Source organism: Alosa sapidissima, chromosome 13, assembly GCF_018492685.1.
Source record: "Alosa sapidissima isolate fAloSap1 chromosome 13, fAloSap1.pri, whole genome shotgun sequence".
In the NCBI taxonomy this organism is placed as follows: domain Eukaryota; kingdom Metazoa; phylum Chordata; class Actinopteri; order Clupeiformes; family Clupeidae; genus Alosa; species Alosa sapidissima.
In genome coordinates this window covers 16,238,870-16,252,440 of record NC_055969.1, presented here as the reverse complement: position 1 = coordinate 16,252,440, position 13,571 = coordinate 16,238,870, and the positions used below count along the sequence as shown (strand labels likewise).

The following is a 13,571-nucleotide window of genomic DNA, read 5'->3' as shown; positions in this document are numbered from 1 at the left end:
GGTAGATCTGTTTCATTGTCAACAGCTATCAGCAACCTGTCCCCCAACAGTTCTTCTTATAGCTTATACGCTTTGATAGAGAAGGCGATGCTGCGAGATTGCGCAAAGGGCAGCGACAGATGAGAGTGACAGGTTTAACCTTGGTTGCTGTCCAATCAGCAGAGAGAGGAGGGTGTAGAGAACGGCATGCGAGTCCACTCAACATTTGCCCGTGTCATGATGTATTATTTTTGCAAAAGCAGTTCGGCTCACACCAGGAAAAAGATAAATCAATGGAGGCATTTTACTTAAAAGATTTATTGTATTTTATTAGAACTCTCCTTTCAACATTGACGCTAAAACGCATATAGCAACAATCTGTTACTGGCTGTACCATCCACTCCCTCACAATCTCAGATAACCAGTTAGACAGATTTCATAATCAAATCACACATATTTTCACAGAGGGACTTTGCACACACTGAGAACATTCGTGTACCTGCATACAGTGTTGCTAATTGAACAAGCTACCTTGTGAAGTAGTAGTAGGTGAGTAAATACATTTTTCATAAAAAGAACATCTTGAAGTCTTGAAGCCATTACATTCTTCAGGTATCAGGTATGATTTTTTTAACCAAGCACTCAAGCCACGCCAGAAGTGTTTGATCAACAAATGAAGAACTAGATCAAACTCTCCTCAGTGTGATCTGACATGTGGCACGCACTCAACATCTTTTCAACATATATTCATCTTTACATTTTCATTTCATCTTCTTATATCAGTATAGAGACCAACTCCACTCAGGCAGGCAGCATTAGACTTCTTGAGGCCAAGTGTTCAGCATTAGGACAACTCACATTAGATTGAAACACAAGTGAGAAATGCAGTTATCAACAGCAAAGACTACATAGGCTCTAAACCCTTACTGGTGAAAGTGATGTTATATAATACTGACGTAATTCAGTCAACACCACACCATCACACCCCAAGATGAACACCATTTGAAAATGGACGAGACAGAAAAAAAATAAATAATAAAAAAAAAAAAATATCAACTGTTTGTTGCCATTTTCAAATGCCGGTCATTTACTTTAAGCAGATCTTAACTTGGGTTAGGAGTAACAAACTTTCTCCGTCAACAAAGCAACACTAGTAACCTACGAGGTTTATCTTTCAGAAACTAAAGACAGTGTACTGTTTTTGTCTCCGTGTGTTGATGGATTTATTTAACATGGGAAAGGGAAAAAAATGCCATGAACAATATTCTCCAAATCATTAACTCAAAAATCATCAAAACAAAACCAAAACAATAGATCCTAAGTCAAAGACAACAAATATCTGAGTATATGACCAAAAAAAAAAACTTTTGGCAAAATGCTTCATTTTTCTGAACTACATTTTCAATAGGAGTAAATACTGTGAAAAAAAGAGAAGTCTTAACAGCAGACATTTGCACACATACAGTACACATTGCTGGTTATTCAGACCTGATGTATCAGCAACACACACACAAAACAATGAATTAATTATTGAATTCAGTGAGGTTGTACAGGCTTTAACTTACTCCATGAAGTACAAAAAAGCTTTTTCCCCTACAGGCAAACAGTATTACCATAGTGCATTTGCTTAACACAAATATGACACAATATCACCTATTTTTGCTATTTTGGTATAACATGAAAAACAGAGTGGCACACAAGTCAAAAGTTTCAAGAACAACATGGGGAAAGATCTTCCAACACAAAGCAGACGGCACATGAAAATAATGTGAAATTCTAAAACCTTCTATCAACATAGGTGAAGTGCACGAAGAGAAAGACACCAGAAAACAAGGTAGACTGTTCATGTCTGTAGACCTCCGCTCTACTCAAAGCCTTGATGACTTGCGCTACTGTATATGAGAGAGACAGTTTAACTCAATTCTACCACAGCTTTCCAGATCAAAAATAAAGGATTATATTCTATTTTATAATCCATGCCCGTGAGTTCAATCCTTCTGTGTGAAGTCACCAGTGTGGGGGTCAATTAGCTTTAACATTTGTTTGTAACAACTTCAACCTGGCAACCATTTAGAGACATTTTGCATTATAAGTCCAAACAGGTGAGGGCTAGCAAGTCATGTTTTTGTCTGAACTCTGAACATTTCATTCCGACAGACCAGAAGTATCAATACTATGAACACATTAATTGAAATTCACCATCTTAACAACCACCTCCAAAAAAACACAACACAACACATGCACACACACACACACACACCCCTTCTCAAATATTTATGGTACCTTTTCAGGAAGGATCATCAGAATGCTAATCAAGATAACCAGACTGTTAATCTCCCAACAAATTTTAGAGCACATCGGTTTTTCATCAATTACACACCATTAGACTGAAAACATACCCAATTACCACTCCCATTTTCCAGGCAAGTCCAGATATACAGGAGTAAGAGCTGTGCACCTGTCGCCATCCCTTTGTGAAAGTCATGCTTTGGTGGAAATGCAGCAGCTTAGCATATGTGGTGTTTGTAGTAAATAGGCAAGAAAACACAAGAGGCAGTGCTATCTTGGCACAAGTCCTGTTCTTAGTAGGAGACCAGTGCAGTGTTCCATAAAAGAGGTCTGGAAGAACCTGTGTGGACAAGTACTGGATGTCAAAAGGACTGGATGGTATAATTTGCTGCCTGCACTGAAAGGACACACGCAAACAGATTCCCGGTTTCAGAGACGAGAGAGCACAACGCTGGGCTGCAGGCTTCGCGCAAAAAGCCCCTGAAACCACCAGTGACTTCTCCAATTGATGATACTGCTAGTGGTTGCCATAAGACACACCCTCCCTTGTTAGGATGTGGAGGATTGGTTATCTTTCTGAAGGCTGTTTGGCTCGAAGTGGCAGTCGTGTTTTCTTATTTATATATTTTTTTTCCAAAGCTTTTTAAGCAAAAAAATAAAAAAACAAACAAACAAAGAAATAACACAGACATTCACAGTCTCAGGCAAAGATAAGTGTGAGATGAAGGTTTGCAAGAGGCAGCCAGACATAGCCCTTGCATTCTGTTTGAGGCAAGAGCAGTGCTCAGTGTTGGTATGTATGTATATTTTTTTTGTTTTTCCCCCCCGGAATCTCTCGAAGAGGAAAAGCGTTGAAAATCTTGACTGAGGTTTTTTGAGATGGAGTGATCTGACACTGAGGGCATTGCAGGATAACCGTTTCGTGCTCAAAGGAGATTTCATTTAAAGACAAAGTTTCTGGACGGACAGACGGGTGCACACACACGCATGCACACACAGAGAAGTCAGCGGCGGGGGATGGGGGGACAGGGAGTCTCAGCTTTGGCCATGGCAAGACTGACAGTCAAGGGAAGAACATCTGGCTCTCGCTTGTGGAGAAAGCCAGAGATTTAAGGAGATCAATCCCTCCCTTCCAGAGGATCATATTCCTGCCACTGAGTGATAGATCCAGTGGCAAATCTCTGGACAAACATGGAAGTAATAAATCTTCCCTTCAGTTGGCTTCACCAGGCCTCAAATAGCGACAAGAAAAAAAAAAAAGAAAAAGCAAACAACCACAAAAACACATGCAGATATAATCTTGTCTTTTATGGGAAGAAGATTTTTTTCCATGGGGGGCTGAGAAGAATGCTTGTTGACTCCTTTCAGTAACCTTTTAAGTGTTTGATGTCAAAGGCGGTGAAGGGGATGGTGCTAAGGTTTCCCCCAAAAGTCTGTCCCCTTCTGTGGCCACTTCAGGCATAGATCTGACCTTGGCCTCCGAGGTTGTGTGTGTTGTCTCCGCCCACTCGCTCTTGGTTGGGTGCGGGCGGCTTGATGACGCCAGCGTAATCGTATATGCCCACTTCAAGATTCTTGGCCTGCAGGGCAGCAGTGTGGAGCTTCTCCAAGAAGTCGGGCATGCCTGTTGGGGTTAGCAAATGCCGTTTTCATCTTGTTGTACCACAAACGAGTAGTAACCGCCACTGACATATGAACTTACTATTTGTTTACCAAACAAAGCAACTACCATTGTAGTATACTCTTAACATAAAAACCTGTTAAATATGAATGCAATACTAACCACACTGTAAATGCTCACAATAAAGAAGTTATATAATGTTTGAACTAGTTCAGGGATGTCCAAACTGTGGTACGTGTACCACCGTTGGTACGCAAGCTTCCACTAGGGGGTACGCGAGATGAAAAGGGCAATGTCAGAAAGGTGTTAAAAATGTTTAAAAAAAAAAAAAAAAAAAAAAAAACTTAAGCCTATGTTCTCTTTGTTCTTTGTGTTTCATAATGTTCTAATAATCTAGTTCATAATCTAGTGTGTGAGCTCATAGACCAGTTGCACGTTTTGATTTTGTTATTTGCCATCATGTGGGGCAGCTAATTAAACATGATGTCTGGAATGCGTCAATAAAATGTGTTACATTTTTATGTGTCGGATGGTGGGGGTACGCGAGCGGAGTCAAAAAGTTTGGGAAAAAGTTTGGGAACTGCTGAACTAGTTGAAAAAGAAACCTCAAACCTCATATGTTTTTAAGGGATCTATTACTATAGCCACATCTCCAGACTGAGTTCATGGTCGCTGCTGTTATGAGAAAATATGACCAAAGCAAAGAGGAGAACTCACCGCTGGAGACCATCCAGCTCACACAGTATCGGGGAAACACTGTCTGGGGGTCGTCACTGTAGGTGAGCAGATAATCAAAGCCATTCTGCAGAGAAAAACAAGGGAGACAGTGAAGACAGTGAACACATAGGGCCCTAACTAACATCATCATCATCATATAGCGTGAGACAGCTTTTAGCAGACCCACCACTGCTTGTGTTTAGAATAAGATTTGTATTAAATTTACAAATAGATTTAGCATAGTTTAGCTTATATATAGCAAGCTTTAGACTTTTAGACTTTGCCCAGCATTTAAATCAGGGCCCATAATAAAGTTAAATACAGTCTCTTATGAATAATCTGTTACCCGCAGTCTTGTACTTGATGTTAAATATTAACTTAATTTCGGTAATCATATGTCAAATCAAAAACGTCTCGGCAGGTCAACTGGAAGAAGATGGAGCAAACATTGTGAAGGTCATGGATTTGAGCCAAAGTGAACACACACACACACACACAGTTGACTGTACTGTAACTTGAAACAGTAAGCGTTTGCAAGTTGCTCTGGATGAAAAATGCTCATTAAATTAAATGTGTGGGAGTCCTACCTCATCGAAGGAGCGATGGGGCCGGATCACCATGCGGGATTGGTAGGCATGCACGCGGACAAAGTCTTGGGTCTCGGGGAGGCTGGGATGCTCCACAGCTCTGGATAGGGGGCAAAGGGTGGAAGAAACACGTTTGAAATGAACGCCACCCTCTGGCTATCTTGCGTTTTTAATGTAAAAGCAGAATTTATAGTTACTCTAAGGTCTCCTATTACACTGTAGTCTGTAGCTACAATCTTCTTTTGTCTGTATCTACAATCCTCATTTGTAAGTCGCTTTGAATAAAAGCATCAACTAAATGCATAAATGTAAATGCGGGTTATAAAAAGTGATAATTACTTTACTGTCTTCCAGACAGTACCTAACAAATGCTGTGAGGACAACACCTTTTTTGAGTATTGTACTCAATCTGGCTTTATTACCTTGAGACTAGGACCATCAGGTTATTCTCCACATCCACGTCGTAGCGGCGAACGTACACATAGTCCCTCGAATACATAGGGTACTATAGGGAGAGACAAGTGTCAGTGTCAGAACTCTACAGGCAAGCCAATGTTACCACCCTTCTAGGCCGCACACAGACACACATGATTATGTGAGGACAAACTTCTGCTGCATGAAAACCAATAACCCCACACTAAGCAGTGTAGTGATTTCAAAATTTGCTACTGGCTATTACAAAAATACCAACGATTGATTTCTATTCAGTTTTAAATCAGTATTTCAGTGTTTTAAAAGTCACTCATTTCACAGTTAAGAGTTTATCCACTCAGCCACACAGGATAACTCGCGGGGATTAACAGAGAGGAAGCCTTGTTAGTCTAGTCTAGACTACACTGGTCAAGTAAGTCCCTAGATTATTCTATTAGCCTTACAAAGAGATAGACATGTGCAACAATGCAAGAGAATTACAAAAACTACAGAAATGAGCACCAGATATACCAGTTATATGACAACAACATGTCCTCTTCTGGTATTTAAAAAAACACCAGGAAATAATTGACTGATAGAATACCAGAACAAACATGACAGATTGCAGAAATGAAAAATATCACATGTACAACATATGCTTACTAAAAATACTAGACATGGTAGACATGTCATTCCATGCAGATTTAGGTCATGCCTACACGTGTCTGGTAAATGAAACCGTGTTCCATAGCAGGAACTCACCGGAAAGTGTGTTGCCCAATGCACCACCTCGGAGCCTGTGTTGGCGTCCCTGTCCACCACCTCCAGTTTGATAACCAATGCATCCCAGTTCTTCCTGTACTCTGTGTCCAACTAGAACAAAGGTGAGATAGATGGCGGGAGAGAGAGAGAAGGTCACGGGCTAAATTTAACACACCTCCATCACGGTAGACACGCAGGTGGGAGTATTGCCGCCGGCAGCCGTAATCCTGTACGCACTTGTGTGTACAGTACATTTCTTCATGGCTTCATTTGTAAAATCATTCAATATTAGAATAATAAAAATAGCTTGCATAATGTCTTGATTGAAACATACTTCGCGCACACATGATAGCCAAAGAGAGCGGACTTTCCCTGACTCTCAGCATAAGGATAGCCTACATTAGAAAGCTGTCTGATTGTTGTAAACTTTTGTGTTTGTGCGGTATTTGATAAGAGATGTCATCGGTCGGCTGACGTCATTAAGAAGGGCTTTCTGTTCCTATTTATGTTCAGGATGTTTCCATAGTGTATTAGGATGTTTCCATAGTGTAGTGGTCATCACGTTCGCCTCACACGCGAAAGGTCCCCAGTTCGTAACTGGGTTGAAACAAATACTTAGGGCAGCCGTGGCCTACTGGTTAGCGCTTCGGACTTGTAACTGGAGGGTTGCCGGTTCGAACCCCGACCAGTAGGCACGGCTGAAGTGCCCTTGAGCAAGGCACCTAACCCCTCACTGCTCCCCGAGCGCCGCTGTTGTTGCAGGCACTGCGCCGGGATTAGTGTGTGCTTCACTGTCCGTTTACTGTGTGCTAAGTGTGTTTCACTAATTCACGGATTGGGATAAATGCAGAGACCAAATTTCCCTCACGGGATCAAGAGTATATATACTTATACTGTAAAGGTTCTACATTGGCTCCATAAGGATACACTGCATGTTAGGCTAGCCTACACTACCCAAAAGTGCACATTTTGTAAATAAGTGGGTAGGATATCTTTTTGTCTTAATATTTGCAGTTTGGTTGATTTAAATATGTGTGGGGGTATTAAGGCTGCACATAGTGCATAATATGGAATACAACCCTAGCCACGGCCCTGGGTGGGAGTACAATCAATCACTACATTCAAAGCTATTCTTTGCTAACTGTGTTAACAAAAACAACAGGTTAAGATGTTGTCTGTTTTCCATGCCGTTCTACTTACCTGGACATTGAAGAACTGCCTAGGGGTGATATCATTGTAGGTGCCAAATACTGTGGGGGGGGGGGGGGGGGGTGAGCGAGAGAGAGAGAGCAAGCAGATCAAAAGAAGGCCAAATATTGCAATGCAAACAGAAAGAGCAGGCAAAAAGGCCAAAGCATTCCAACTGACAAAAGAAAATAAGGCCTCTCAATCCTGCTCCAATGAGAAGTTAACCGTCATGGGGTGCGTTTCCCAAAACCATAGTTGCTAACCTGTTAGCTACTTAGTTGGTTAGCAACTATGGTTTTGGGAAACGCACCCCTGAATAGCAATGGTGGCTCCAAATGCAGTAAAGCAAGGATGGAAGGTGCAGCAGGTCCCCAACATAATAACCATACAGCAAATATCTGATGTCAACATACTGTGCAGACTTGTGATTGTGCTGTCAACCACCCCATTCTGCAGTCAACATTCACTTTATTAACTGCAAATCGCTGTTCATGCCCTGACACTGTAACCAAATAGAAATATGGAATAGAATATGCCCATTTTTCTGACCTCTGTACTCAAACAGGTGGCTGCCCTCAATGGGTCTCCTCCACACTCTGAAGGTCTTCTTCTCAATGACAACCTCCCAGCCAGCCTCCATCTGCCCAGCAAATTTGTCTGGAGTGGAAGGCTGGCTCTTGGCAGCTTCCAGCGCCTGGAGCTCCCAAGCACACCTGTGCAGGTGAGCAAATATTAACACACACTAGATTTAGCAATTTGCCCATGCAAAAGAAACTATTTGAACCATAAACCACAGGTGGCTGAAGTGCATGATCAGATAACAGACCCCAGTATTAACTATTAGCCTAAGATGTAGGTCCTCAAACACCTATGGCAGGTCTTACCTCCGAAGCTCATCATCTCGAATCTTCTCCTCTTCCCACATGAAGACGCCCGCCAGAGCAGCGAGCAATTTCCTAGTTGGAGCACTTTTGCTCTGCAAGCGGCGCCATATGCTGCCCACAAGCGTCCACCTGGTGCGCTCAGAGTACAGGTTGGAGTACAAGTCTCCAATCTGAAAGGCGCGCCGAAGCCTCTGGCCCGTGACAAAACTACAGTGATTGGCAAAAATTGACATCATGCCTTCTTTTTTCTTCCTAGAGCTCGCCTCAGCTGTACCCTCTGCAGCTCTTTGGAGCCATGCGAGCACCAGGCCCACACGTTGACCAAGCCATGCTGCAGTTCCGGGTTTGGCATTGTTCTTGCCATTGACTGGACCCTCACGTATATGTCTGGTCAAATTCTGTAGCCGGACCGCGCGGGCACCAATTTCGCAGATTGGGCGACGTTGCATGGACGGAAACATGTTTGACCACTAATATGTGCAAGGTGCCACCAATTGCGTAACGTATCACAAATCTGCTTATGACTACCTGATTTTGACCAACTTGCCGTCAAACTGTCTGACCACCAACCCCTCTACGTGTGATTATCTTTCTCACTATCACTGGTATAAAATAGTTGGCTATTAATGAAGAAACACCACATGCATCTCAGTCACGAGGTTAATAACTTTCCGGTAAGATTAACTAGCTGGCTTAACAATCAGTGGCAGTACATATGATTTAAATCTGCTTTAAATTTTCAGTGACAATGGGTATCAAATTCCCAATGTCACTTTGTAGCTTTGAAGATTAAAACAGTGACGCAAGGTTAGGTCAGATCAACAGCTAACTTTACGTTATCTTAACTAACTAGCTCGAGTCAATAACTGCAAAGGATCATTATGTTATATTAACTACATACCTAGCATTTCACCGTGTTGTTAAACCGCTGACAAGACAGCATTCTAAAATATATTACGTTATTAGTGCATATCAGTGAAACAATTTGAAACACGTAACATTGACATTTCACTGGCTAGTGCTAACGTTGCTAATTCGTAAGTACGACAGATACTTCGCTCGCTAACGTTAACCAGTACAGAAGTGATCAGAACACTATATTTTTTGGATCCGAAAAGTAATTTTCTTACAAGCAGATATGACAGTTGCTTAAATGATCCTTTCCCCCATGTCAAGGTTCTTACAAGCCCCTTTTAGAGACGATCCCTCAGTGCATGCTTTTCATCAGCTACAGTAGCCTACAACCAAACAAGCAGCGCACAAAATGACCCTCATTGGTTCTCATCTAAAATCATATTATTCCGATTGGACGTGGTATTTGTCAGTCAATATCTCACGCGCCAGCAAGTTCACAGGACCCCATTATCTAAAAGGTGAAAAGGTGTCTACAGCTCCGCCTGTTTAAACGCTGAAGTGTATCAGCGCAAGAGAATGTATCAAAGGGCCAGGGCCTGCTGCATGCATTGATGATTGTGAGGAGAGAGTTAAAGAAATAATGATTGTGCTCATAATGGTAAATTATGAAACTAACTAGGTTATTGTTAGATCACGACTGTATTTATTATTATTATTATTATTATTATTATTATTAATATTGTTATTGTTGTTATTGTTATTATTATTATTATTATTATTATTATTATTACATTATGGCCTATGATGGATGGTCAGAGACGGTTGGTAGGCCTAGCTATTGAAACCTGTGTGGCATCCTTTAAGAACAGGATATCATCCGCCAGCTGACTAATGATGATTTCCTCTCCAGCAATTGAAATCCCCCGTAAGGGGCTACTCTTAATTGAATCAGAGAGTAGCTGCACAGATCAGGAACAGGAAGGGGGAGATAGGACAACCCTGACACCACGATTTATGTCAAACCTGTCCCTGTATATTATTTAATAGAGCAGTTTGCATGGTTTTAATAGAAGCACAAAAGTAAGGACTAAAGCCAAACTTCTCTAAGGCCTGAAAAACTTGTGCTCGACTGTGTCAAATGCCTTACAAAAATCTAGAAACAAAATGGGCTAGGCCTCGTCGTTGCAAAGATCACTAGTCTTTGTCCAGTACAAGCCTGATATTGTTAGAAATGTGTTTATGTCTTAAGAAACCAGATTGGGTTTCATCAATTATATGATCCAGGACTACTTTATTCTTTTGTCAAAGATCTGAGCTAAAATTTTGTAATCGTTATTGAGAAGACAGATTGGCCTCTAATTATCAATAGCTAGTGGATCTTTCTTTGAAATTAGGGTTAATAAACCTTGGGAAGTAGGCGGGAGGGTTTGCTATTCAATGCTTTCCGTGTACACAACGTGGAGGAAAGGGTTAGTTGTTCCGCAAAGGCAATGTGAAGGGCAGAAGATAGCCCATCAACGCCTAGGGATTCAGTGTTCAATTTGTCATTCCCTTTAACAGCAAGCAGCGCGACTTCAAACAGCGCATTGGTTCAAACCGGCGCATTTGAAGGAATCTGCTTGCACACAAGACCGTTTGGAACAGGTATTCCTATAAACCATGCTTAACTAAAACCTGTTTGTGACTAGAAGAGGACACGCATCTGCACTTGTCTATTATTTGAACTCATAGGCAAAGTGAAACTAACTTCACTGTGGTGTCATAGTCAACGACAAAACAGTTATAACTAGAGAATGTAATTCCAGGGAATTACGAGTGCATGAAAATGCAAAAATGAATGAAATATTGTTGAATATTGTCTAAAATATAATCTAAGCAAAAAGATGGAGGTCAGATAGAGAAAAAAGCTGGCGGGGAGTCATAGTTGATGACAACTGACAGTTAAATAGTTGAGTAGTTTAAATAGTTGAATTATTTTATATATTTATATATTTTATATATTTTAAATAGCGAATTATTGTATTGAGGACTTATTTTGAAGTTGAAGTTGAGGACAGAGGAAGCAGTTGGCGGAAGTTGTAGTTGATGACGACTGACAGTTGGAATGGCTGAACAGTTAAATAGTTGGATAGTGAAAATGGTTAGGTTATTTAATATAGAATTATTGTAGTGATCACTTTTATTTTGAAAGTTGTGGGCAGAGGAAACAGTTGGCAGGAGTCAAAGTTGATGACAACTGACTGTTGCTAGAGTAGTTATGGTGGTTGCTATGCTGGTTGCTAAGTTAATGTTGGTTGCAAGGTTTTAACTGTGAATGTGGTTGCTAGGCTGTTGCTAGGGTGTCCATGGTAGCTACTATCAGAAATAAAGGAGTTACTACAGTGGTTTGCTAGTATAATCATCTTGGTTGCTATGGAAACTGACATAGATGCTTAATTTCAATGGTTGCTAAATTGGTTGCTAGGTAGGTGGTGGTTTAATATAGTAGGCTAGAGGCATAGTTGATGATAACTGACAGTTGGAATAGTTGAACAGTTAAATAGTTGGATAGTTTAAATGGTTAAATTATTTAATAGGGAATTATTGTAGTGGAGACTTTTATTTTGAAACAGTTGTGGGCAAAGGAAACAGTTGAACAGGATCTGTAGTCTTAAGAGAGCCAGATTGTATGCTTAAAGCCTGAGACAGACAGTTGCTGGAGGTGGCCGGAACACTTGGCATAGGATTCTAAGTGCCCTATTGTGATGCCATAATCGCCAATGTTAAGTCTATGGGGAAATGTTTAATAGTTTTTAATTAATAGTTTAAAAAGTATAAAAGTTACAAGTATGAAAAATACATTCCACACCTGTCCTAAGTAGCCTAAGACCTTGCGTCTTCAGCTGTGCTTCATGCGCCTTTTGCTATAGACCTGGGCCTAGTTCCCCGAAAGCATCTTAAGCCTAAGAGCAGGGGGCCAGAGGGAGCCGAGCTCCCATAGAGTGAGGACTGGCTCCCATGAAAGCAACAAAGTCAAAAACCTGAGGGGGTCTCTCGTATCTGAATATCTGTATCTGAATATCTGTAATTTAATCTTAAACAACCGCTCATTATCCATCCCTGTGCGATCTCTTACCATTAAAGACGTTGCAATGATCTCGCAAATAATTCCTGAATAGTGTGTCGTCTCCACAGCAAGAATGTGTCCTAATAATTTCTATCTGCGACTAGTGAAATTATTTCACTATATAATTTATTAATTTTGCAAAACTGTACAACACAATTAAAGTTTCTTTCAGCTTATCCATGCTTTTTTGAACGTGTAAATCGCATAGAATATGTAGGCCTATATCAATCGTAGGCCTACACACTTGATCGCTATCACCAGAGCCCGTTTACAGATTAGACATTCTCTGGCTATCACATAGCTGAAACCACGGTTCTTACAGTAACTGACTCAAGTTCACGTTGATCTCTATAACTGTTAATTTTTAGTAGCCTATATTCCAACCAATCCATAACCCTTTTTTGCTATTTGACTCATCATTTCACATACACAAATATAAATAATGACAGACAGCGAATTAGTAGCCTAATTATTTAGAAATATAGGCTATATAACAATTTTTAAAAATCTATCTCCTGCCAGCAGGGGGTGCTGCAGCACCCTCAGCACCCCCCTTCCCGCGCCCTTGGTTTGATACGTGCTGAAAAGTCCTGTTTGCTGTTGAACTTGTGCTTCACCTCTTCTATGTTGATTGACAAAGCCATAAATTATGGCCTATAATGCAGCCTACAATGATTGTGTTGTCTGATGATCTGTAGCTATCCTCTGCCATTCAGAGTTCCGGAAAGTTTCCAGATATTTTGAAACACCTGTTAGCAATCTCTGATGTCGGAATATTCAATGGTTACCCGACAATATCTCAGTGCAAACTCCAAAATTGTTCGTCTGTTAATTTTCCACATTAGCCTAACACATTAGCCTAATACTACAACATAGTTTGGCTGGCTTTATTCATTTCTGCCAGTTAGTGCTTTTTCCCCTGTGTATAAGTTACACTACATGCATTATTGTGTTTGACAGTGAGGATAGCCTATCTGAGACGGTGGTCTGGTTTAAATGAGTTACGTTGTGAAATTGAGAATGGCACAGACTTCGTTTAGTCTATTTCTTTGTATTGTGAAATTGAAATGAGATATGGACTATTACAATCAATAATATGTTAAAAATGCATTAAAAGTAATCAATTTCTATGAAAAATCTATGTCTGTTGTGTGCGTGTGTCAAGGTAAAGC

At 40.7% G+C, this 13,571-nt stretch overlaps 1 protein-coding gene and 1 non-coding gene across 2 annotated transcripts; one reads left to right on the top strand and one right to left on the bottom strand.

Moving 5' to 3' along the window:
* Window positions 1-277: 277 nt before the first annotated feature.
* Window positions 278-9,974, bottom strand: stard7 (StAR-related lipid transfer (START) domain containing 7). The gene is made up of 8 exons (XM_042059728.1): window positions 8,439-9,974; window positions 8,104-8,267; window positions 7,567-7,616; window positions 6,367-6,477; window positions 5,616-5,698; window positions 5,194-5,293; window positions 4,607-4,691; window positions 278-3,892 (listed from the first exon to the last, which is right to left on the bottom strand). The coding sequence occupies exons 1-8, from the start codon at window positions 8,897-8,899 to the stop codon at window positions 3,723-3,725; spliced, it is 1,224 nt and encodes a 407-aa protein (XP_041915662.1). The 5' UTR covers window positions 8,900-9,974; the 3' UTR covers window positions 278-3,722.
* Window positions 6,904-6,976, top strand: trnav-cac. Its single transcript has one exon. It is a non-coding gene; the product is annotated as a tRNA-Val (tRNA).
* Window positions 9,975-13,571: the final 3,597 nt, after the last annotated feature.

Bases quoted from the DNA above. Each gene is read 5' to 3' on its own strand.
- stard7 (XM_042059728.1), bottom strand. From the start codon at position 8,899: ATGTTTCCGTCCATGCAACGTCGCCCAATCTGCGAAATTGGTGCCCGC. The intron at 8,268-8,438 runs GTAAGACCTGCC...TCACCTGCACAG, and splicing joins CGAGATGATGAGCTTCGGAG to GTGTGCTTGGGAGCTCCAGG. The intron at 6,478-7,566 runs GTAAGTAGAACG...CCTTTGTTCTAG, and splicing joins GGCAGTTCTTCAATGTCCAG to TTGGACACAGAGTACAGGAA.